The 26,006-nt window shown below is 33.8% G+C and overlaps 2 protein-coding genes across 2 annotated transcripts in view; both read left to right on the top strand.

Moving 5' to 3' along the window:
- The first annotated feature begins 795 nt into the window (after positions 1–795).
- On the top strand, positions 796–1,990 carry LOC112030979 (two-component response regulator ARR22). Its single transcript, XM_024050066.1, has 2 exons — positions 796–1,041; positions 1,814–1,990. Exons 1-2 carry the CDS (start codon positions 796–798, stop codon positions 1,988–1,990), a joined length of 423 nt encoding a protein of 140 aa, XP_023905834.1.
- Positions 1,991–19,939: 17,949 nt separating this feature from the next.
- LOC111994419 (uncharacterized) overlaps positions 19,940–26,006 on the top strand; it is a 34,249-nt gene continuing 28,182 nt past the window's right edge. The window contains exons 1-3 of the mRNA XM_065773292.1: positions 19,940–19,993; positions 20,168–20,339; positions 20,437–20,654. Coding sequence (XP_065629364.1) covers positions 19,940–19,993; positions 20,168–20,339; positions 20,437–20,654 — 444 coding nt within the window. The remainder of the gene's footprint in view (positions 19,994–20,167; positions 20,340–20,436; positions 20,655–26,006) is intronic.

Genomic DNA, 26,006 nt, shown 5'->3' with positions numbered 1-26,006 from the left:
TAATAAATTTTATAACGGATGCCGAATCCACATTTTAGATTGCATATTAATAAAAATATAGAGATCATTATTTTTTCATCCTTTCTAATGATGGAATTAATAACATGTTGAATACATTTTAAAAAGTAGGATTCTTCAGATTTTCATAAATCTCAACATATTACAAAACCCAGAAACAATCCAAATTACCAGATTTCATCTTTGAAATCTCTTCTTACTTTCCAGCTAAGTAACCAAACCTAAAGGCACGTGTCAATGTGGTCATCTTCCTACAAGCTTCAAGACCTAGCATTCTTTCTAAAATTCAAATGAGATACTTTATATTCATTGCTTATATAAGCAGCCTAAGCTGTAGGTGTAAGCATTACCATAGAATTTGAGGGCTTAGCTCTAATCAGTACGTAGTAAAGGTATTTAAATTGCAAAATCATTATATATCTTTTTAGTGTTTGCTACTTATATCAAAAAATAAAATTATTCTATAGTATAAATACAAATTATTTAAGGTTGATATGCTAGTTTAAATTATTTATATTTCTACTTATATATTATACACTACACTTACATATATACTATACTGAGATGAAATGATGTGTTGTTTCATAAAACTATTGTGCTCTCTAGTCATCGGGAAATAGGAAATTAAGCATCGAAAATAATAATTTGTTTCCTAATTTCCTTAATATATATATATATATATATATATCACATTAAGCTATAATTGTAACTGCTTATTAAATTGTTAAGAGAAATTAAAGTTTTATTGCCCACAGAATATTGAAACGAGGAGAGATAATGTTCGGAAAAGGAGCATCAAGTTCAAAGAGTATGGAAATCATTGGCTCTGAAAAGAAGTTTTCTGTGCTCATTGTGGATGATGACCCCATCATTAGAAAAATCCATAGTGCACTCCTAAGCAAATTTACTAAGGAAATTCAAGAGGTCAAAAATGGAAAAGAAGCAGTTGATCTTTGCCGATCTGGGGCTTCATTTGATATTATTTTTATGGACAAGGAGATGCCAATCATGACTGGGCTTGAGGTATATATGTTTTTCAAAGTAGAACCTCACATTTTTCATAAGATTTTTTTTTTTTTTTTTTTAGGAAAATTTTTATAAGAAAATATGATGTTAAAGTAAACTACTTACAATACAATAATCTTCAAAGGTAAGGACATGCATGTATTTTCATATATTCAGAGAACTTAACAAAAGCAATATATTAGCATAAATGGTTGCATTTTCTTATGTAAGTTCATAATCTTTGTAACTAGGTTCACAAGTGATGATGGTATAAGAATAATTTAATAATGTATTGTTATTATTCATAATGATAGTTGATGGGATTTTTCAATAACTCATATAATTTTGATTTGTGGAACACAACTTTTTTTTTTCCCTCTATTTGGAGAATTGGGTAATGCCAATTAATTACTAGACTCTTTACAATTTATGTCAACATAATTATTGCAACTTATTAAGCAACTATTCATAAACAAATATGTAAAATTGTTTCTTTTGTCATATCATTATGCATTTTTTTATTGATTCAATAATTAAGGTAGGAAAATTTGAACCCTAAACATCTATATTGGAAACACCAAAAAGTGTTAGTTAGGTTACAAGACAATTAACTATCATTAAATTATTATTATTGCTATTATGTTTATATTATTATATATAATATATACTTAACGCTCATAAAGGCTCACATTTGTAACTTGTACAACATTAAGTAATGTTATCTCAATTTTTTCTCCTACTTAATAACTTCATATAAGATCATGTGCCCCTAATTATATTTTATTTATAGGCGACAAAGGAGCTACGAGCTATGGGCGTCAATAGCACAATTGTGGGAGTCACTTCATGTGATTTAAGCTCTGAAAGAAATGATTTTATTGCAGCTGGTCAAAATCAGTGTTATGAGAAGCCATTAACCATTGAAAAGATCAAGTCTCTTCTGAGCGAGTTAAACAAGAATAACTAACATGCCAATGGAGATAGCGGATGAACCATGTGATCCTTTGTTTTTATGCAATGAGCATATCAAAACTATGTTCTTATGTTAGTTGCTTTATGTTCGTAGAAATATGAAACTTATAGAATTCAAAGTTGAGTTAGTAGAAATATGAAACTTATAGAATCCAAAACAACTATGGATTAAAATAAAATATATGTTTTATTTTATGTATAACTATGGAAGTATTTCCTTAGCTTATTTATTCAATGTTTTATCAATACTAGCAACAACAAAATTTTAAAAAAATCGAACATTAGTTAAATACCTTTGTGTTTAGTAAACTTATCTACAAGCATGAAGATTTGTTTTTATTCTTCTTTGCTATGAAAAAGATAATTATACGAGAAATCATATATAATATACTAAAGTCAAATGATAATTAGAATCCAAATTTAATTGAAATTAACCTCAAATTGTATTATAATTTTGTGTCAAATATTCATATTAATTTTCTTAATTTTGTTGCCAAGTGACCAATTCATAATACTTAGCGAGAAGGATGAGATGAACACTTCACTAGCTAGTTAAGATTATCTCATCACCACTTTGTATGTTTCAGTGCTTGAACATAGATGACAATCTAGTTTTATTTGACAATTTAATTTTGAAAAATGAAAGTCTACATTCTTGTGCACCCTTCTCAAGTAGTGAAAACAAAAAAAAATCATTAGGAATGTAGGGGGGAAATCTTCAAAGAAGAACATAAAAGCATAAAACAATTCTTAATGATACTATCCCAGTATCTCCTGAATGTAAGTTTACATCTCACATAGCTGAAGTAGCTAAAGGCAATTTATAAACTATGACCTTGTTGTACTTTATGTGTTTACAATCACATTTTTTAATCTGCAGTCATAATTAAGTATATGAAAATTCCATGCTATGTATGACGATTACATCTAGCAAAATGAGTTGGTTGGTCGATCTGCTCTAACAATATATTATGAAATAGAAGTTGCAGAAATGAAGATAAAATTTGTGTCAAACTTTCATTCCATAAAACTAAAGTAGAGGGAATGAAATTGAAAATCAAATATTATTGTACTAATAGAATCCTTACTGTTCTTTAATAGTAATATGAAAATAGAGTAGTAATAAGACAACTTACAATGTTTTCATAACAAGCGAAAGCATATACAAGTAACTAGATACCCACATTTTTTAATAATAAATTTTTTTTTTTTTTTTCATTTCGATTATAGGCATCTCTTTGTAGTGGATCACTTAAAACTTGATAAGATTTTCCTAATATTTGCAAACATAAAAAAATAATGAAATAAAATTGGACTTAAATATCAAGAGTAAAAACATGGTTTTAATGTTGGCAACCAAGTTCTAGGGGAAGACGCATTAAGAAAAAAAAAAGGTAACTTTGAGGGAAAATATTTTTATTTCTTCTTATTCATTTAAATCGAGGTTTGTGAAGGGGAAAATCAAGGGAGGGAGATTATTTTTCACTCCCTTAAATAAATTCATATTAGGCATTCCTTACACAATCATATCAAATTATCCAAGCTTGTAAAAGATTAAGTTAGAACTTAGAACTTAGAAAAATCACTTAGCAAGCAAAGGAACCATAACTTTGTTGGGTGTAAGCATGGTAAATGACCTTATGACCAACATATTTCATAGTGGATTGAAATGTTGAAAGCATCCCGGTCCAGGATGGCAATGGGGTGGAGCGGGGCCGAAGGATGGGATCTTCATCGAATAAACTACCTTACCCCATCCCCGCCCCTGGGGCCTCGCAGGGACCCGCCTCGCCCCCCCCCCCCCCCCGCCCCCAAAAATACAATTTTATATATATATATATATAATTTTTTTGCTACAATAATATAAATCACAACAAAAAAAAAAAAAAATGTTTTAAAATCCAAGCATTTAAATAAACCAAGTACTTAAATAGTCTAATACGTAACAACATAATTCAAAATTTCTTATAACAAAATGAACATTGTCTTTGCATGAACAGAATCATCAAGGATAATTGACTAGTTCTTTAACAAAATAAACATTGTCTTATAACAAAATAAAAATTGACTAGTTCTTTAAGAATAATTTTCGCATTCTCCCAATATAGTGACACCACTTTTTTTTTCATCATCAAAATCATCAAGGATGTTTTGGAATGTATTAGCTTCAATTCCATCTACAATAGATGAAATGCCTAAAAAAAGTAAAACAAATTCAATCAAACAATTGAAAAATACAATGAAAAATGCAGCAGCATAAATCATTGAATAGATTAAGGGTTTGTTTGTGATTCGCTTATTTTGCTAAAACTGGAAACTTTTTATTGAAAGTACTGTAGATAAAAGTAAAAATTAACTAAAATAGTACAGTGAGACCCATAAATAGTACTAAAAAGTGTAGTGGGTCCCATAAACAGTAGAAAAAATAAGCTGAATAGTAAAATAAGTTGGCAAAAAATAAGCTATCCAAACAGACACTAATTAGTAAATTTGATTACCTTTGATTTTAGCCTATAAAAAATTTTGAGTACACATCAATGCCTCTACAATCTTTGCATGAAGTTTACTACGATGTGGACTTAGCAGCCTACCACTTGTGCAAAATGCTGACTCCAAAGCAACAATTGACACTGGAATGGCTAGGATATCCTTTGCAATACATTACAAAGTAGGATACTTAGGCCAATTAGATTTCCACCATGCCAAAATATCAAACTCCAAAGTTATTGGCATTAGATCATCCTCAAGGTAATGCTCCAACTCCAATTTAATATTCCCACCCTTTTTTTTTTTTTGACTAAGATATCTTTCAAAGTCCATAAGGGAGTCATTAACTTATGGATCCTCACTTACACAAGTGCCACGAGTACCTTCCCTACCCATTATCCCAGAAGTATAGTCACCAATTATTTCATAACAAGTATCTCTAACCTTGTGAATTTCATTTTCAGCTTCGTCACCATAAATATGGGGAAAATAATATTCCAACAATTCAATCCTATATCTTGGGTTTAAAATGGTTGCCACAGCCATAACACCATGAATCACATTCCAATAATAGTCAAATTGTTCTAACATTTTAAGTGTCATACTCCTAATCATATCACTTGGGCTTGTGAACCAAGAATTCAAAGCTATTTTTATTTCACACACCTCAGGAAAAAAAAAAATTAGCTATAAGGATATGAGGTACCTGAGAATAGCTCTATAACCTTGTAAAACAATACCAATCTCTCATATATACTACTTGCCATCTCCCATTCTTCCTCTTTTGGAATGCACTTATAAGATGACTTCTTTAGCTCAGTCAAAAAAAGACATCTTGATACTCTATAGCAGTAGAAAGCATAAGATAGGAAGAGTTCCAATGAGTCTTACAATCAAGGGCTAGTTCTTTGGTACATTCAACATGTAATTGTCGAGCCATATCTGTAAATCGTTGCCTTCTTTTTGTTGATCCAGTCCAAAATCCCACACTCTCACGCATCTTCTCAATGCGTGATCCAATAACATTCAAATCATCTTGAACAATCAAATTAAGAACATGTGTTGCACAATGCATATGCAACATTGATCCATGCATTACAAGTGTATTACGTTGAAGCTTGTCCAGTATAATATTTATAACTGCATCATTGGTACTGCAATTGTCCACTGTCACAATAGATAACTTCCTATCAATGTTCCATTCTAACAAGGTCTATAGAAGGACATTAGAAAGCATTTCTTGTGTATATGGAGAATGGCACATAAATAAACATAAAATAAGAAATTTAAATTATTATAACTAACAGTGAAATAAGTTCATACAATATCTGAAAAGAATTTAAACAAAAAAATGAATATATATTTTAAAAAATGTACCTTATAACTCAGCTTTGGAATCTCCAAAAATCATCAATAAAGTGTGCCATTACAACCATAAACCCCTGTTTTTTTGTTTTGTGAAGCCCACATATCAGTGGCAATAGCAATTCTACTCCGATTCTTTTCTATTTCATGCATTGATTTCTCCCTTTCATGATCATAGATGCTCATAATGTCCTTCTTGATTGTGTTCCTACAAACCATCTTGAACGATGGTTGAAGAGAAGTTGAATATCTTCTAAAGCCAATGTGATCAAATGTAGAAAGGAGATACTCATGCAAGATGATTATAAGAGCGAGTCCTTTTCTTGATTCATCTCAATCAAAATGATAAGCATTCAAACTTGCCACTGAGTCCACGTTATATTGATCTCTCACCAAAAAATTTTGTTTCATATCCCCAATGTCCTTAAATTTTTTCCTAGGACATATTTTTAAGTGGTCATGCAAATGTTTAGTACCATATTTAGACCCCCCTACAAGCAATCTCGTATAATAGTTGCACTCAGCCTTGTCTTTTCCATCAACTTTCCTTTTCTTAAAATGATTCCACACAACTGATTTCAACCTCCCTCGTTCCTTAATTATCTCATTGTTTGGTTGGGGTTGGGCATCTTCTACCTATCCAATGGAGTTGAACAAGGGGTTGTATTATCTTCATCTACCATCATTGGAGATTGATGGCTGCTAATGGGTGTGATAGATGGATTGAAGCTACCATTGTTTTCACTTGAAGTCATTCCTAAAAAAATTGTTTCTGATAATTTATTAACTTAGCAATCATAAAAAAGTAATATACATACACCAAAACCTAAGCCAAAAGTCTCTAACACAAACAATGTAGAACAATGTAGAAGAAAAACTTATATCACTTATAAAAAAATTCAAGTAAATTAAACCGTGTGTGATGCTTTCACACACTTCAAGGAAAAATAATGTGAATAGAAAGATATAGATATAAGTATTTAACCACATTAACAAAGATAAAATCTTTAAGATTATCAATCAAATAATTTTTAAAAACTGTGACTCTATCACATAGTAAAGAAAAAAATAAGTTGGATATAAAAGGTCCGTTTGGATACAACTTATTTTACTGAAAACTGAAAATACTGTAGCAAAATAATATTTAAATATGTGAATAGTGCTGTGGGACTCATTTTTAATGCAAAAGTTGCTAAAAAGTGAAGTTTGTGGGTCTCGTGAACAGTGCACGGGACCCACTGATGTGCACTATTCACAGAAGAAAAGTCAATAACTGCGGCTAAAAAAAAAAGAGGAAAACACTGAAAAGTGAAAATGCAGACGCGCAAACATGAATCCAAACACTCACAAAATACAAATATAACCCAATATACATAATGAAATCCTAGTGTGGGGCCGAATATATCAACAACTTTCAAGAGACAAATATATTAGAGTCATTTGATTGAAAAACATGAAAAAATGTGCCAAAAGAAAAATTGAAACATTTGGAATATGATAAGAAACAAACCTACTGGAAGCATTAAGAGACCATTACCTTTTTTCGTTCCAACTGTGCTTCTTCAATAACTATAAACAAAAATTCCAATTTTAGATAGAAAAAAAGAACCAAATTTTAAATTGAAAAAAACTAATTTAAGAAACAACAAAACAAAAGGGAAGATAGTGAGTGAGATGAACCTAAAAAGCAAAGTTGGAGTGGAGTTTGGCTTGAAACTTGAAAAACACGTATAGAGAAGGGAGAAGGGTCAGAGAGTGGCAGTAGCAGTAGGTATTAGAATAAAATATATTTTATCCCATGTCTTGTGTTTCACTTTAAATATTAGTGATTTAGGGTTTATTAAATTTACAATTATACTCCTTATTAGTGCAGGGTGGAGACGAGGCAAGGTGGGTTGGGGATAAAAAAACTAAACTCGTCCCTACCCCACCTTGAGGTGCGGGGACAAAATATTGCCCCATCCCAGCCCCACCACCTTTGCAGGGCAGGGAATACTCGCGCGGGGCGAGGTGGGGCAGGCGGGGCAAAATTGCCATTCCTAAATTCCCGGAGGCCACATGTTACATTAGTTGATGCATATTAGTGCATTCAACGTTTCATTCCTTGTACCAATATGGAAAGTGAAAGTTCAAAATGCATGTAAAACACCTTTGAACGTTTAGACCCTAAATTACACAATATCAATTCAAGCTTATAATCAAACAATTAATGTGTGGAACAAGAACATAAGCCAAACATAGAATTGATAACTAATCTAAGCCAAATATAAACACATCCACAACAGTAAATATAAGGCAAAAATAAAGGGAAGGAAAATGCAAACACACGGACAACACGCGATGTGTTATTGAAGAGGAAACTGAAGTCCTCGGCGTAAAATCTCTTCGCCGCCCTCCAAGCAGTGAAATAATCCACTAAAGAATGTAGTTAGGATACATAAACAGTAGAAGACCCTCCAAACCTAATCTACCCAAGTACCTAAGCCCTCCAAACTTCTTGCTCCAACGAGGTTATGCCGAACCTTTTTCTTCTTTAACTTCCCAGATTCCGTTACTATACCATAGCATCAACCAATGTATATTGGTTTCTTCCAAACTGCTTCCCTTAGCACCAAATAAAGCTTCTCACAGATGTGGATATAGTGAGATAAGGATTTGGCAAAGAACCTCTTAAGGGTATGACAATGGAGAGGAAGAGAGTAGAAGAATTTGTAAAGTCTCTTAGATGAAGATTGAGGATGACGCAATCTTGTTTTGCTTTAGGGTTTCTCTCACAAAATTCTCTCTGGAAGTTCTCCCATTTCGTGGGTATAAGAGTCTATATATAGTGGTGCGTGTTTGGAATACGAAGAGTCATTTTTTGCCAAACAGGGTTGGTTGGCGACTTGGTCTCGCGGCTTGTCCAAGTTGCGAGTTCAAGTCGCGAGATAACTGCCTGGCTAGCTTGGGACTTTTGTCCTATAGTACGACAGCTGGCGCGACCCTTTAACTCTCCTGTGTACTTCTCATGTGCCTGCAGTTGGCGGCTTTCCAGTCGCGAGTCAGCCGCGAGTCCTAGCCGCGAAACTCTGCTTCTTTGCACATTCTTGAACTTTTATTCACACTCTTTTCACACACTACCTTTACATGAATCCCACTTAAATATAGGGTTACTAAGTGATAAATTACAAGCAAATTGACACGAAATAAAGCCAACAAGATGATTGATAAATTTCAACCTTACAATCTCCCCCTTTGGCTATTCCATGACAAAATCCTAAAACAAACTCTAGACTTAACGCGTGAGTTGGGAATAGTTGGAAAACTCACTCACACCTAACTCTAGAATCTGTGAAGCTTAAGAATCATAAGAACAAGAAATTCCTGAAACACAATAACACAATAAGTTTATTGTATGCAGAAAACTTGTAATGCAAATGGTGCAAGCACAATGCGATCAAGCGCGATGGAGTAAAGCAATAAACCATGGCAAGATCAAAACATGCAATCACTATAACCAAGTGATCACAATGCTCATTCACACTTGGAATGAACATCCGGACATTCAAGTTGACAAACACAAGGCAAATTACTTGAATGACCAACACTCAACCAATGCATAGTACATGAAATATGTGCATCTAGGAAAAATCCTACACGAGCACAAGAGTGACAGTACTTAAAAGGAATGCATAGCATTAAGTTAGAAGTATTGATTTAACAAAGTACAAAGGCTGCATAAAGTATAGTACAAACCACAAAGGCCTACAAATGCATATAAACAAACCCTTAAAGCTTACAAAAGCAGTATGGGTACAAACAGATAAACATAAACCTTAAAGACCTACAAAGGTATCAAGTACAAACCAAAAGCATATAGTAGAAAAAAAATATATACTGTGTAACTATTGAAATAAAACTATCCAAGAGTCAAGAGTTTTAGCCAAACCAAAAACAGAAACCCCTGAGTAATAAACCTTTACTAATAGCAGTTAACCAACACAATATCAAAGCTATAAACAAAATATCATAAACTATGAAAGCTCCCCCTCAAACAAGAGCTCCCCCTCAAGAACAGCCCAAAACATTATCTCCCCCTTTTTGGCACGAATGGCCAAAGAGTCACTATTGTAACTTGGTGAAAATGCTATCAACTTGTGTTGCTAAAACATCGATCTGGTCCTACATGACTGGCATTCTTTCTGACTGCTCTCTCTGGCCTTCTCTAAGAGTCTTTTCCAATTCCTCAAGGCGCTTGTGGAGGTTCTCAAATAGCATCTCCAACCTATCAGGTTGAGGGGCAGACTGTGCTTGTGTAGTGCTAGGTTGCTATGATACATGGGTGGTATGTACATGTGTATCTGGCTCAGGAGTAGATGGAGTAGCAGAAGAGAAATGTGCACTCTTTGGAGTTTTGGATGAATGACTTCTACTAGCTTGTAGACTGGACCTAGAGATTAGTCGAGGACGAGCAACTATTTTCCCAACTGAGGGAGGAATAGCACCTTCACTTAGAATGAATTTGATAATGAGACTGCAAAATGGAAGGCACCTTCGTGCTACTGTTCGAGTCACTGTCTTTCTTATGATATAAAAAATATGGGCACAGATGTCAATAGTGGTGCCTGTGATGAGATCATATAGAAATTGAGCCCTTCTAAGGTTGATATACATTATGTTGGTCAATGGATAGAGGTTGGTAAACATGATCAGCTTCAATGTTGTCAACTCAGGTGAGAACTTGGTAGTACTTATGGATGTGCCAGCACTGGAAATGTCATAGCCAGGACTAAGAACTTGGAGAATGTCTTGAATCACTGGAGTGTGATCATCACAAGGAGTTAGGTTGGCATTCATAGGTCTAGTGATTTTGAGAAGTTCGGCTATGGTGTCCGGACTAATGATAAACTCCGTTCCTCTTACCATACAATGTAGTTCACTTTCAAGATCAACTGTGTTGGCGAAACACTCCTTCACTAGTTCCATCATTAGATCAACAAAATTTCCAAATAATTCTACCAAATCTTTTGCCTCAAAAATCTGAGGGAAAAAAGTGGTTTCCAAAGTGTCAAATCTGACCTCCCGTTCCACTATAGGAGTTGCCCGGTCAAAAATGCTTGAGTAAGCATGTACGTGCTGAGGAGTTCTGAACAACTCACTATTGAGTTCAGTAGATGGCTGTGATGAAGAAAATGTTCATTTTGTAACAGGTAATGTTTCCTCTTCTGTTATAACCTCTTTTCCTTTGGAGGATCATCGAGACATCTGTAAAAGAGCGAACACACAACAAAGCACCAAATCCACAACACACTCATTTTGTTAGATCTAGTCAAGAGATGAGAGTGCAAAGACCAAACAGATTTAGAAGACATAGAATCATAGAACGAGAACTAAGTCAATAAAGTGACAGAATAAGCATTGCCGAAGACCTGAAACATACGAAACATAAAACAGATGCCAAACACACACAGAGTAATAGGCATTACAGCACACTTTGTCAAAAATGAGTAGCAAAGTGTCACAGACAACAGACATTTCAACACAATATCATGAAATTGATATGCACAGACAGAGTCAATCAAGGTAAGAAAACTTAGATAAGTCAAAACATCATGTGAAGCAACACTGAACAAGTCATTGGCAACAAAAACCTATTCAACAAACCCAACTAAAAGACCAAAAAATTCACAACAAAAATAACAGTCAAACAGATGACATTCACTAGAATGAACAACCCAAAACTAAACACCCAAAAACACAATCCATTTTCAAAACACACATATTCAAGAAAATAACACTTAGAACATGAAATCTGAAGTAAAAGATAGAAAACCCATACCTTTTTCTTGAAGATTTAAGAAAAAAAAATACAGAAATTGAGGTATCACAAAAGTGAACACTGAGTGTTTGAAATAATGATTTGGGGAAGACAATGAACAGTCACAAATTTTCAAGGGAAAAGACTGAAGAACAATTTTAAAAACCATCTTTAAAATGCAAAACACGCGTTTTTCGCGATTTAATTAAGTCGCCAGGTTAAGCCGCGAAACACTGTGAAGGTAAGAAATTTGAAAAATTTCTCTAAATGTTTTTCGTGACTAGAAGGTCTACTCGCGAGATAGTTGCAATATAAGCCACAAAAATCTCTGAGTAACTCTCGCGACTAGACCTTCCACCCGTGAATCAGTCGCCACACAGAGCCGCGAAAATAATAAAAACTCAAATTTTTGAAAAATTTTCTAAGTAGTTTTTTGCTGACTGAGACCTTTACACGCCAGTTACTCGCGAAAATCTCAAAGTGAGCTTCGCGACTGGAGCATGCGACTAGTCCTACTCGCAACTGAGTCGCCAAAATAGGGCAACACTGTTTTTGAAAATTTTGACATTGTATAAAAGCAAAAAAACTTTCCAAAAACAAACTAAAACACTCAAAAATCTTTTTGTGTTTGATTAACAAAGATTGAGTATGTGAAAACACATTTAATCAAATACAATCACACGAATGAATATGGCATTCATTGAACATAGACTTGTGTGTTGTGTGTGGATATCAAAAATAAGATAGTCCTTAGTCCAATGTGAAGCTTCAATGATCAATTCAATCAAGGCATACACAACTAGCACTAGATAATATGACCTATCTCAATTATAGAAACATGCATATATGACCTCTCACAAGTACTTGATAACAATTCTTTGAAACTTTTCATTTGGCTTTATATTCAACATATCATTTGCACTTTTTTTAGCAAAGAAAATCTCATTGTGAGATAGATGCCTGAAATTTTTGATATTTCAATTGATGAGTTAGCCTTTGGCTTTTTGGGCATCATACATTTTATTTTGGTCGCTTTCCCTTTTTCCTAGTCGAATACTAGTATGTGCGACAGGCTTTTGCAGCTCTATATCTCTTTTTATTTGGAGATTTACATTTAGAGAGTTCTTTTAAGCATAAAAATAAAAAGTAGGAAGATATATAGGCATGAGTCTATGCATGTCTCAAAATCAACGAAACCATTCACTAATCATTTATGACAAGGTTAAAGATCTATTTACAACAGTCACATAAATTTCAAAATTTCTTCCACAATGATATAAGTGCATAATAGACAAGTTAAGCTCATTAAATGCACAAAGCCATAAGTACAAAGGTACAAGGCAAAACAAGTTTTGAGACAAGACTCAACAAAGCCGATCAAACTTTTTAGGATTTTCTACTTTTTATGTGTTTTTGGATTTTTGACACAAAAGCAGTAAAAGATTGATCAAAAGAAACATAAATGACAAAGTAAAGACATTTGAACCAAACACAAAAAAAAATAACACCTTAAATACTAACAAGAAGTACACAACTAAGCATATTCACAAACATGGGAAGTATTAATATATGGAGATGTTGTAATGCTTATGCATGAGTGATGTGCATGAAATATATACAATAAAATACTCACATATCTACATATTTAGCTTTACTTTTATGTTATTTTGTGATTGATTATGTAATATCTTTGTGTTGCAGGTAAGAAGGGCTTTACATGCAAAGTGGGGCTAGGCCAATTGAATCAAGCCAACTTACATCCAGCCAGGCATGAATATTAAATTTAAGTCCAATTGGAGTAAGGAATCAAATGAAATTTGCACCAAATCCAAGTCCAATTCGGATTAGGATTCCAGCCTGCACATCAGTTAGTATTTTTGGCATAACTTTCGGTTCAGATGTCCAATCGAGATGATTCAAGTTGGGATGGAAAGTTAACTTAAAGGGCTACAACTTTTTAGTTTACCAGGAGCCCTAATTCTGAAGTTAAATGGGCCAAAATAGTCGGTTAAGTGAAGCCTAAAAATCTGGAATTTTCTCCAAACGGGAATTCAACTTGTAATAGGATTCCTTGACTTATTTAAAGGCTTTTTAGGGCAAAATTCAGAGAGGCTAGTGCTAGGGCTGAGATGCAAAACAGAAAATTGGAGCAAGAGGCAGTGCCGCATATGGCTTCTCTGTAGCTTTTCTCCATGGTAGCATTGTGACTATTTCTTTCTCTATTTTATTTGTCTAGTTTAATGTTTAGTATTTTATTCTTTTGTTTTATTTCAATTACTATGAGTAGCTAAATTTATAATTAGGGTTGAGGATGAAACCTTGTTAAGGATTATCAGTAATACTTATGTGATTTGATTTTTCCCACAATAGTTGTTCTTTAATGATTTAAATTGTTCTTGCTTCATATCAATTGACTACGATGAGATTCTAGATATGAGTTCAATCATGTTTTTCTTATGATTTAGAATTTGTCTTAATTAATTGAATGCTTGGTTTATTAATTCTTGATTATAAAATTGGATACCGTTTGTGATTTGTCTGTCAATGGATACAAGTTATGATTTGATTTTTAGAATTAAATATATCTTGTGATTTGTTTGGCTACGGATACAATTGATGATTTGGTTTTATACTTAAGAAGCAAAGAAGAACATGCTTTAGATTTTTAAAATAAGGATTTTGATGAGGATATTTTCCATGATAGCAAGATTGATTTCTAGATTATCATGTAGTGAGTTGGGAAAAATTAATGATCATAAATATATGCTGATATGAATTACAAGGTGGATTCCAAAACCTTAATTCCTTTCCCTTGATTATTTACATCTTTTCATTGCTTTATATATTTTGCTTAGTTTAACTATTTGCTTAGTTTAATTAATTTCAAAACAACCAATTTTTATTAAACTAGATTAGGATTAATTCGGTTAAGGTTTAATTAATTTTCCTACGTTCATTCAAGTCCCTGTGGGTTCGACCTCGTTCTTGTCAAACTATACTTCGGTACGGTTCGTACACTTGCGAGTATTTTAAAATTTCACAACAATGAGTACCCTTTGTCACCTACACGTGCGTTTGGGGTGAGATCCTTAATGGATTGGGTACGAGAATTAGGACTATCAAACCTTCGTGTGAAGCTTTCCAGGCAATTTGTGAAGGCACCGATCATCTTCATCACGTCCATCATTCCTGGATCACGATTTTGACTTCTTGGTTGCTCACCACCTCAAGACCTCATGTGATTTTTTCTTCGTCGTGACCAAGGTGCACTTGCATTGTTGTCTGCTCTCAGCTTTTGACAATTGGGTCTGGATTCTGATTAATTACGGGACTAATTTAACACTCGTTGATCAGCCACATTCTTCTTCCTCTTAGCCTTAACTTTATCAAGGATAGGCTTATCCACAGCCGTCTCTTTGGCCTGTATAAACTTCACTTCTTTGATAACCTTTGCTGATGAGCTACTCCCTCCGGTATATCCCAACTCGGACTTGTCTGAGGCATGTTTTTGAAATGAAATAACATCATCTAGTTTCTTGGAGGAGACCCTATCTATCTTGGCATGAGCTTGCACTACCTTTTGCTCAAGAAATCTTACTTTTGTATAAACTTCTGATAGCTCCCCATTAAGTGTTTCAATCTCACACTTTGCCTTCTTGTATCTTGCCAGAAGACTTTTGTAATCTTCCTCAGCTCTCTTTATCTTCTTCACAGCCGCCTTTGCCACCCTTATGTACTCACCCGATTTCTCAAGAAGTGAGGCGTAATTCTCTTGAAGATTAGATAAATCTTCCTCCTCTTTAGCTTCCGATTCTTCAACAACCCTAATAGACTCCAGATCAGAATGCTCGCCAAGCTCCTTCACAAATGAGCCCAAATCATCCGAGGATTCTACATGTGCAATGGTCATGAATGCGGAGTAATTTCCTTCTCAGTCACAGCTATCTTCAGAGTCAGAGTTTGATAAATCAGTGTCACTCAAGGTAGTAGCATAGACCTTTTCTTTTGACTTCAAATAGTTGGGACATTCCTTTTTGAAGTGTCCATGTCCATTACATTCGAAACAAGTAATCCTTTGAGAAGATTGAGAATCTTTACTATCTCTCCTTCGAAATTCTTTCTTCTCCTTCCCGGAGCTCTAAAATCTTCCTCTGTCACCAAATTTTCCACCATTCTTAAGTTTCAAGAATTTCCGGAAGTTCTTTACAAGATACGCCACATCTTTATCTATTGCATCTTCTTCCGAAGAGTTATGAGGTGCCACTCTCTCATCAATTGTTTTAAGAGCAAGAGATTTGCTCTTTTTCTACGTGGGCAGTGACAATTCGTACGTCTACAGTGAACCAACCAGCTCTTGAACTTCAATGGCCGTAACTTTGGCACAGAAACTTTCTGGTAGTGACCAAAGGATCTTCCTTACAACTTTAGAATCCTCCATCTTTTCCCCAAAATCAAATTTGCCAACGACTACCTCGTTCAACTTACTGTAAAATGAATCAAAGGACTCATCCTCACTCATCTTTAACTCCTCAAAGCGAGTGGTCAACATCTGAAGTTTGGTGTCTTTCACCTTCTTGGTTCCTTCATAAGTTGTCTCCAAAATCTCCCATGCTTCCTTAGCAACGATGATATGTGAAATCCTATGAAATTCTTCTGGAGAGACACCACAGAAAATAGCATTCAATGCTTTATTGTTAGCATTAGCCCCCGCAAGAGTTGCCTTATCCCAAGTGGATTTGGTAGCCTCCGGCCTTGTCCAACCAACCTCAATAGCATCCTACACAGCATCATCAATAGAACACAAAAACGCCCTCATACGTACTTTCCAAAATGCATAATTATTTCCATCAAAAAATTGTGGTACATTAAGAGATTGAGACCTATCCATCTTAACAAAGGGTCAAGGATCACACTCAAGTATTAAAACCATAACAAGTGTACCCGCTCTGATACCAATTGAAAGTTCAAAATACATGTAAAACATCTTTGAACGTTTAGACCCCAAATTACACAATATCAATTCAAGCTTATAATCAAACAATTAATGTGCAGAACATGAACATAAGCCAAACACAGAATTGATAACTAATCTAAGCCAAATATAAACACATCCACAACAATAAATATAAGGTAAAGATAAAGGGAAGGAAAATGCAAACACACAGACAACACGCGATGAGTTATCGAAGAGAAAACCGAAGTCCTCGGTATAAAACCTCTCTGCCGCCCTCCAAGCGATGAAATAATCCACTAAAGAATGTAGTTGGGATACATGAACAGCAGAAGACCTTCCAAGCCTAATCTACCCAAGTACCTAAGCCCTCCAAGCTTCTTGCTCCAACGAGGTTACACCGAACCTTTTTCTTCTTTAGCTTCCCGGATTCCGCTACTATACCATAGCATCAACCAATGTATATTGGTTCCTTCCAAACTGCTTCCCTTAGCACCAAATAAACATTCTCATAGACGTGGATACAGTGAGATAAGGATTTGGCAAAAAACCTCTCAAGGGTATGACAATGGAGAAGAAGAGAGTAGAGGAATTTGTAGAGTCTCTTAGATGAAGATTGGGGATAAGACAATCTTGTTTTGCTCTAGGGTTTCTCTCACAAAATTCTCTCTGGAAGCTCTCCCATTTCGTGGGTATAAGGATCTATATATAGTGGTGTGCGTTTGGAATACGAAGAGTCAGTTTTTGCCAAACAAGGCTGGTTGGCGACTTGGTCTCACGGCTTGTCCAAGTCGTGAGTTTAAGTCGTGAGGTAACTGTCTAGCCAGCCTAGGACTTTTGTCCTGCAGTGCGACAGCTGACATGATCCTTCAGCTCCCCTGTGTGCTTCTCACGTGCCTATAGTTGGCGGCTTGCCAGTCGCTAGTCAACCGCGAGTCCTAGTTGCGAAACTCTGCTTCTTTGCACATTCCTGAGCTATTCTTCACACTCTCTTCACACACTACCCTTACATGAATCCCACCTAAATACAAGGTTACTAAGTGCTAAATTACAAGCAAATTGGCACGGAATAAAGCCAACAAGATGGTTGATAAATTTCAACCTTACAGAAAGCAAGCATACTACATTACCAAACAATTTCTTAAGGGTGTGCCCACGAGATACACCAAGCAAGGATTCTTAAGAAAATAAAAGATACATCAAGCAAGCACTATAAAGTTTCAATAATTTTTTATTTTTAATAATGGGTGGATCGCTTGTGCATATACAAATACCAGTACTACTTTTCCTAAAACTTGAGACTTTTTTCTTTCTTTGGGTTGAAACCTAAAACTCAAGTCTTGTAAGTTTCCTATACTGTATATTTAAGAGTTTGGCTCTTTTGAATATACATTACTGTAAGTTTCTTTAAGACCTTCTCCCATCTCCTCGTGTGTGTGTTAAAAATATTTAGTATTCTAAAAAAAAAATAAAACTCAAGTCACATTTTGGGAAAAATAGTAAGCTAAAGATACATTAGTTATTTAAAATTTGAACTTTATTAAAAATTATTATATAATGATTAACATGTAATTGTTGATAAGATAAAATATTATTTTCTTCTCTATACTTTATTGAAAGTTATTTTTTTGTCTCTAAACCATTAAAGATGTTTTTCTTTCAATTTTTAAACTTTAAAAAATATATATATAGTTTTTCATCCCTAAAAACTATTTTTAAAAAAAAATCCATTTTTTTTTTCTGGTCTCTAGATTATTGAAAAAAACCACTTTATAAAATTAAGGACAATGGCTACAACAACCACTAATTTTTTTTTTTTTTTTTAGAAATAATTATAATATGCTGCTAACTCCGTAGTTTGAACAATTTCCTCCCTAGACGCCCAAGCACTTTGTGCATGAAGATGTGCCAATTTAGCTACAAGACCTTTGACAACCACTAAAAAAATTAATATGTCTACATAACTGCTATATTGTATGCTTCTTATGTTCTTAATATGCATGTCAAATTTTTTGTCAATTAAATGTTATTTACTATTCAATCCATAAACTTATTTTTTATCCATAATTTTAGACTACAAAAACTTGAAATTTAAAAATTGATTGATGATATAATTATTAATCTTTGATTTTTTGGAAATTTTGCAAACATAGAACTAATGGAAGATATAGAAAAAAAAATTGTTATATAACGATAAAATTTTAAAAAATCACATCTGATAAAAAAAATATTAAATAAAGTTGTAACAAAACTTTGTCCTATAATTAAATTAAGTATGAAAAAGGAAAATTCTAATAAAATTTACAAACTAAAATAATATTTTAGCCTAATTGATACACCGCACATGCGGTTCATATTGCCTTATCATTTTCCTCCCAAAATTCAAAAACGGAAAATTATTAAGTAATCTCAAAGTACCATAAATGCGTACTCCCTCCTCTCACATGAATGGTGGGTCCTACCATGAATTTAATTAGTGGAACCTACCATTCATGTGAGAGGAGAGAGTACGCATTTATGGTACTCTGGGAGTACATAATAATTTCCCTTCAAAAACTCCCATATCCCCCACTCTCAAAACCCCTATTTTTCTCTCCAAAACCCTGAAACTCTTGAACCCTTTCTCAATGTCTTCCACTCATTTCTTCTCAACCTACACCTCTCTCCTCTCCAAACCCTCTCCCCTCCTTTCCCCTCTCCTTCCAAAGCCTCTCCTCACCATACGCTTCTCCACAGTCTACTTTCTGGAGAAGCGGAAAAAAACCCGAAGGTGAAAGTTGCAGCATCAGCTCTCGAGGGGTGACGATTCGTCGTCGTCGGCATTTGCTCTGGCGTCGGCCTCGGCGGCCGAGAAGAAGCAGTGCCGATCACGAAGCCAATGTATGCATTGCCACCATTTCTATTTCTTGTTGATAATACTTGTTTACAGAATTCACATTACTTAGTGTAAAATTTGTAGGATAAACTGATATTGTTAATAATGATATATTGTGATTGCAATTTGGGTCACACATTATAGTGTCAAATTTTGTTGTGCTGGTAGCAACTATTGTTCTTATTATTATTGTGATTAGGCTAAAATTCGATTTAGTCTCTTGACTTTTGCTTCGATTTTTTTCAATTTGTCAAATTAGTTACTAAGTTGTGTTTTTTTTGTCAAATTAGTATCTCACTTTGTAAATTTGAGTCAATATGGTATTTCATTCCAAATATGTTGGTAAACGAGGCCGTTTAAACATTCTGTGTTTTTAATTTAAAATTTAATTGAAAACATTCATAAAATGTGTCATTTAGTAGATATTGTTGCTTGATCAGTATTTATTATTAAAAAAAAAAAAGTGTTAATGGCTTCATTTGTTAACAGATTTTGGAAGACTAGATTGACTTATTTTGATAAAGTGAGGAACTAAATTAATAAAATTAAACCTTAAGGATTAATTTGACAATTGAAGTAAAAGTCAAGAGACTAAATTGATTTTTAACCTTATTATTATTATTATTATTTGCAACTAAGGTTTGTTGTTTCTGTTGTTTTATTTGAAAATTGAATTTTTGTTGTTCCATGAATGCAGATGCAATCGCTGAGGAGGGAGTTGAGTGCGGGTGTTCGTCCACTACACAAAACGTTTGTGGCGCTGATTCGGTTGTTCAGTTCTAAAGGTCATGCAACTAGAGGTTTAGAAATTCTTGCAGCGATGGAGAAGTTAAACTACGACATTCGCCAGGCGTGGCTGATTCTTGTTGGTATAAAATACAATGTTTTTTTCTTTTTTGGTTATTCATATCTATTCAGTTGAATTTGAATTATTATCTAAGTTGGTGAAGTGCATCGTGTGAGCAGAGGAGCTTATTTGGAGCAGGCATTTGGAAGATGCAAATAAAGTGTTTTTGAGGGGAGCCAAAGGTGGGCTGAGGGCTACTGATGAAATTTATGATCTTATAATTGAGGAAGACTGTAAAGTTGGGGATCATTCTAATGCATTGGATATTGCCTATGGAATGGAGGCAGCTGGGCGGATGGCAACCACTTTTCATTTCAATTGTTTGCTCAGTGTGCAGGTGAACCTCTCTCAATGTTGGTTATGTCATTTTTTTTATGTTCTATTGTTTAGCTACTTTCTTTATTTCCTTCTCCCCTCCCTAAGAAACAAACCTAAATTTATGACACCCGGGTTTTCATTTAGAACTTGGCAATGAGTGTGCTTGTTTGGTAGGCACTTTAGGATAAAGAAATTTGGTAAAATGTTAGGATAGGATAGTTCTTATTTGATTTTTGTTATTGACCTTCACATGATAATGCTACCCACTAATATATCACTGTTATAAAAAGGAGGAAGATTGAACTTGAGCTGTGAATTGGAGAAATCTCTAATGTCTTAATGCTACCCGCATTCTTCGATGTTGATTTTTCTACTTCTTGATTCAATTTAGAGGGTGAGTATTGAATACTCAAAATTCAAAACATAAGGCACTATAGAATTTACCATGACTGGTATGAAGATCTAAAAGTGGAAGTCAAAATCCTTCTTGAGAAACATAATATACTGAATTTCAACTTTAAAATTAGTGAAAGGGTTAACTTATCCATCCCATGAATATCATTATTAAATTTAAAAAGAAAATTTCGAACGTTTAATAGTTCAATTTCATTATATGATATAGCTTCCGTAATACAAATTGAAACTGATAATAATTAGAAATAGTTGTGATGCGGACAAGAAAGAGCTCAAGGAAAAAGAAGATTAAATATACGAAGATTCAAGAATTGTGGTCTAGTTTTGATATCCAATCTTCTTAGTACCTTTGATAGGTTATTTTAGTTACTATTGAGTCTATTAGGTTGGGATTGGTTCTAATTTAGTTGACTAGAACAAGGGCAATTTGGTAATTTCCAGATTTGTCTAGAAATGGGCTGTCCTAGAGGCCCATGACTCTTATTTTATGTTTTGAGTCCTTTGGTTTAGGAGTTATGAAGTCGTTTTGCTTGTTAATAGTATTCCTATTCATTCTAAGAATAGGTTATTTAGAGTCCAATTCTTTCTAGGAAAGGGATTAACAATAGCCTCTATGTAAAGGTTAACAATAGCCTCTATGTAAAGGCTCTATTGTAGTCAACGTTATTGGCATAGTGATTGATTAATTGAATTCCAGCAGCTTATTTAAAGCTTTGAGGGTGTGATTGCCTTTCTCCCGTCCATTTCAATTGATCATTTTTTTTCCATTTAAATTCTACATACAAGGAAAACTAACACATTTTCTTGAAAAATTTATTATTATTTATAAGTTTCTTGGAATTCCATCTCAACATTCTGGATGAAACAACTATGATAATATATAGTTGCTGTTTCCTGTGCTGTGAAATATCTTTGGAGAAAAACTGGTTTGAATGCTTTCCTATGTTTCCCAAATTTGAAACAACTTTTATTTAATTGAGATGCAGCTGATATTGATGAAATATGAATTCCACATGCACTTGGCCATGGCTCTTTTGACATTGTTCCTGTATCTTTAGTCAAAACACCCAAACACCATGTTCTGCCATCAATTTTTGTTTTATATCGATAAAACTATTCCATTGGTTTTGGCTTTTTTAACCGGTAAGTTTTTGGTTATGGCATTTTTTATGTTCTATTGTTTAGCTACTTTCTTTTTTTCCTTCTCCCCTCCCTAAGAAACAAACATAAATTTATGACACCCGGGTTTTCATTCAGAACTTGGCAATGAGTGTGCTTGTTTGTAAGTGCTTTAGGATATTGCTGATTTGTATGTTTTGGTAGGCACTTTAGGATAAAGAAATTTGGTAAAATGTTAGGATAGAATAGTTCTTATTTGATTTTGATATTGACCTTCACATGATAATGCTGCCCACTTATATATCACTGTTAAAAAAAAGGAAGAAGATTGAACTTGAGCTGTGAATTGGAGAAATCTCTAATGTCTTAATGCTACCCACGTTCTTTGATGTTGATTTTTCTACTTCTTTATTCAATTTAGAGGGTAAATATTGAATACTCAAAAGTCAAAACTTAAGGCACTACAGAATTTACTATGATAGGTATGAAGATCTAAAAGTGGACGTCAAAATCCTTCTTTAGAAACATAATATACCGAATTTCAACTTTAAAATTAGTGAAATGTTTAACTTATCCATCCCATGAATATCATTATTAAATTTAAAAAGAAAGTGTCAAACATTTAATTGTTCAATTTCATTATGTGATATAGCTTCCGTAATACAAATTGAAACTGATAATAATCAGAAGTAGTTGTGATGCGGACAAGAAAGAGCTCAAGGAAAAAGAAGATTGAATATCCAAAGATTCAAGAATTGTGGTCTAGTTTTGATGTCCGACCTTCTTAGAACCTTTGATAGGTATTTTAGTTATTATTGAGTCTTTTAGGTTGGGATTGGTTCTAATTTAGTTGACTAGAACAAGGGCAATTTGGTAATTTTCAGATTTTTTCTAGAAATGGGCTGTCCTAGAGGCCCATGACTCTTATTTTATGTTTTGAGTCCTTTGGTTTAGGAGTTATTAAGTCGTTTTGTTTGATATTAGTACTCCTATTCATTCTAGGAATAGGTTATTTAGAGTCCAAGTCCTTCTAGGAAAGGGGTTAACAATAGCCTCTATGTAAAGGCTCTATTGTAGTCAATGTTATTGGCATAGTGATTGATTAATTAAATTCTAGCAGCTTATTTAAGGCCTTGAGGGTGTGATTGCCTTTCTCCTGTCCGTTTCAGTCGATCATTTTTTTTTTTTCCATTTAAATCCTACATACAAGGAAAACTAACATATTTTTTTGAAAATTTTATTATTATTTATAAGTTTCTTGGAATTCCATCTCAACATTCTTGTTGAAACAACTATGATAATATATAGTTGCTGTTTCCTGTGCTGTGAAATATCTTTGGAGAAAAACTGGTTCGAATGCTTTCCTATATTTCCCCAATTTGAAACAACTTTATTTTAATTTAGATGCAGCTGATATTGGTGAAATATGAATTCCACATGCACTTGGCAATGGCTATTTCGACATTGTTCCTGTATCTTTAGTCAGAACACCCAAACACCATGTTCTGCCATTAATTCTTTGTTTTATATCAATAACACTTATTACTTATCAAAATTTTTTTTTTTTTTTCAATTTAACAAAAACTATATGAATTCCACATGCACTTGGCCATGGCTCTTTTAATATTGTTCCTGTATCTTTAGTCAAAACAGCCAAACACCATGTTCTGCCATCAATTCTTTGTTTTATATCAATAAAACTTATTACTTATCAAAAAAAATTCTTTGTTTATAGTGTGCACCCTTGACCTACTTCCAAGTCTAGTGGCATCAAAACTTGACACATGATGTAGGTTTTTTAAGATTTAGCTCTAAATTAGGTTCTTAATGAGACCTTGAAGGTTTCTTGAATAAGGATTGGGGTTAAAGGGTTTAGGTAAAGAAAATATCAATTCTTGAATATGTTGATGGTTTTGTTTGTGTCAAAAATAGTGAGTAAAATATGAAATAAGATAGATAAATCACTAGGCAATCATACCTAGGTTTCTAAGCAATCACACTTAGGTTGGAGAAGGCAATCACACCCTCAAACAATAAAATAAGCTGCTGAGATTTTATTAGAAAATCTTACTATCAATAACCTATTCATAGAATGAACAAGTTTACTAAAAACTTTCAAAAAGGACTTAAGAATTTCTAAACCAAATTGTAAAATGACTCAAAGCATAAAGTAAGAATCATGGGCCTTGGGAACAGCCAAGGATAAACCCATTGCAGTTTTTTGGAAATTACCAAATTTCCTTAATTCTAGTGAAACTGAGTTAAATTTGATCCAACATCTTTCTATCCTAAGAAACTCAATAACAACTAAAGTAACCTATGAAAGGTGTCGAAAGTCCCACATCTAGACTAGACCACAAATCTTGAATTTTTTTTCATATTTAGTATGTGTTTGGATTCGGATGAAACTGCATCTAGCGTTTTGCCTTTTTTTTTTTTTTTTTTTTTTTTTTTTTTTGCACATGTTTTAGCTTTAGGGGACAAAGTGCATTGTTCACCCACTATTCATGTATTGTTCATGCACTATTTACGAAACCCACAACCACTTTATTAAGAAAAAAATGTTAAAAATGGGTCGCACGACACTATTTATACATTTAAAATTATTTTGCTATAGTGTCTTTAGTTTTCAGTAAAATAAGTTTTATCCAAACGGACCCTTAATGATGTTTTTCCTTGAAATATTTTTGTCCGCATCAACATGTTCCAAAGAAACAAAAATCAAACATTCCAAATACCTTTTATGTAACCAAGCACTTAACTAACCAATTTCGTGCAGCCAAGGAGATTTTCTCCTCCTCCTCCTTTTTTTATTTATTTTTTTTTCATTTACAATCTATGCCCAGGGCGTTTATTAAATTCGCCACAGAAATGTAAGTAAAAAATCTCAAAAAAACAAGACTGGGTGAACTATCATCGAAAATGCTTTAACATTCAAATTTAAAAAAAAAATAATAATAATAATTAAAATTGATTGGAATTGGATGATCAAGGACAAAACCTTTGCTCCAGTATGTGAAGAATCAGTAGAAGACGATCACAGCTATATTGTTGTTTCATCATCATCATTGGAAAAGCTATATTTTTTATTACAAGATTTCAAAGTTCAAAATTTTTTTTTTTTTTTGATAAGTACGTAAGCATATTATTAATAATAGAAAAAGTGCCTAGCCGAGTACATTGGGGATGTACTATAGGGGCACAAATCAGAAACCAAAAGTACACCGATCAAGAAAAATAGGAAAAGAGGAACAAGAAGAATGAGAAAATACCACAGTCCATTCAAAGAGAGTGTGCAAGAAAAAAGACTTAATCTCTAACAAAGAACATTCACAACCCTCAAAGTTTCTAGCATTCCTTTCACACCAAATGCACTATATCAAGCAATGAGGCACTAATCTCCAAACATCTATGTAACGGTGTCATGCAAACTTCCCTTACCAAGTCTCAAACAATTCAAGAACAATATGAGGCATAACCCATTGAATACTAAATAAGCAAAAAACCTAAGACCACAACTCCCAAGCTATGGGGCAATGAAGCAGAAGATGATCCACCGACTCCCCACAACTCTTACACATATAGCACCAATCAAGCACTAGCACACGTCTTTTACGAAGGTTGTCTATTGTTAAGATCTTACCTATGGAAGCAGACCAAGAAAAGAAAGCTACCCTTGGAGGGACCTTTGATTGCCATATCATTCTCCATGGGAAGGATACAAGAGTAGGAGGGTAGAAGGAGCAATAATAACCTCTAACCTCAAAACCTCTATTCCTTGCAGGCTTCTAACAAACCTTATCTGATCCAAACCCCCGCACTGCAGAAGAATAGACCA

Source organism: Quercus suber, unplaced genomic scaffold (assembly GCF_002906115.3).
Source record: "Quercus suber isolate HL8 unplaced genomic scaffold, Cork oak 2.0 scaffold_72, whole genome shotgun sequence".
NCBI lineage: Eukaryota > Viridiplantae > Streptophyta > Magnoliopsida > Fagales > Fagaceae > Quercus > Quercus suber.
The sequence above is the reverse complement of the archived record's forward strand: the minus strand, read 5'-3'. Positions and strand labels throughout refer to the sequence as shown.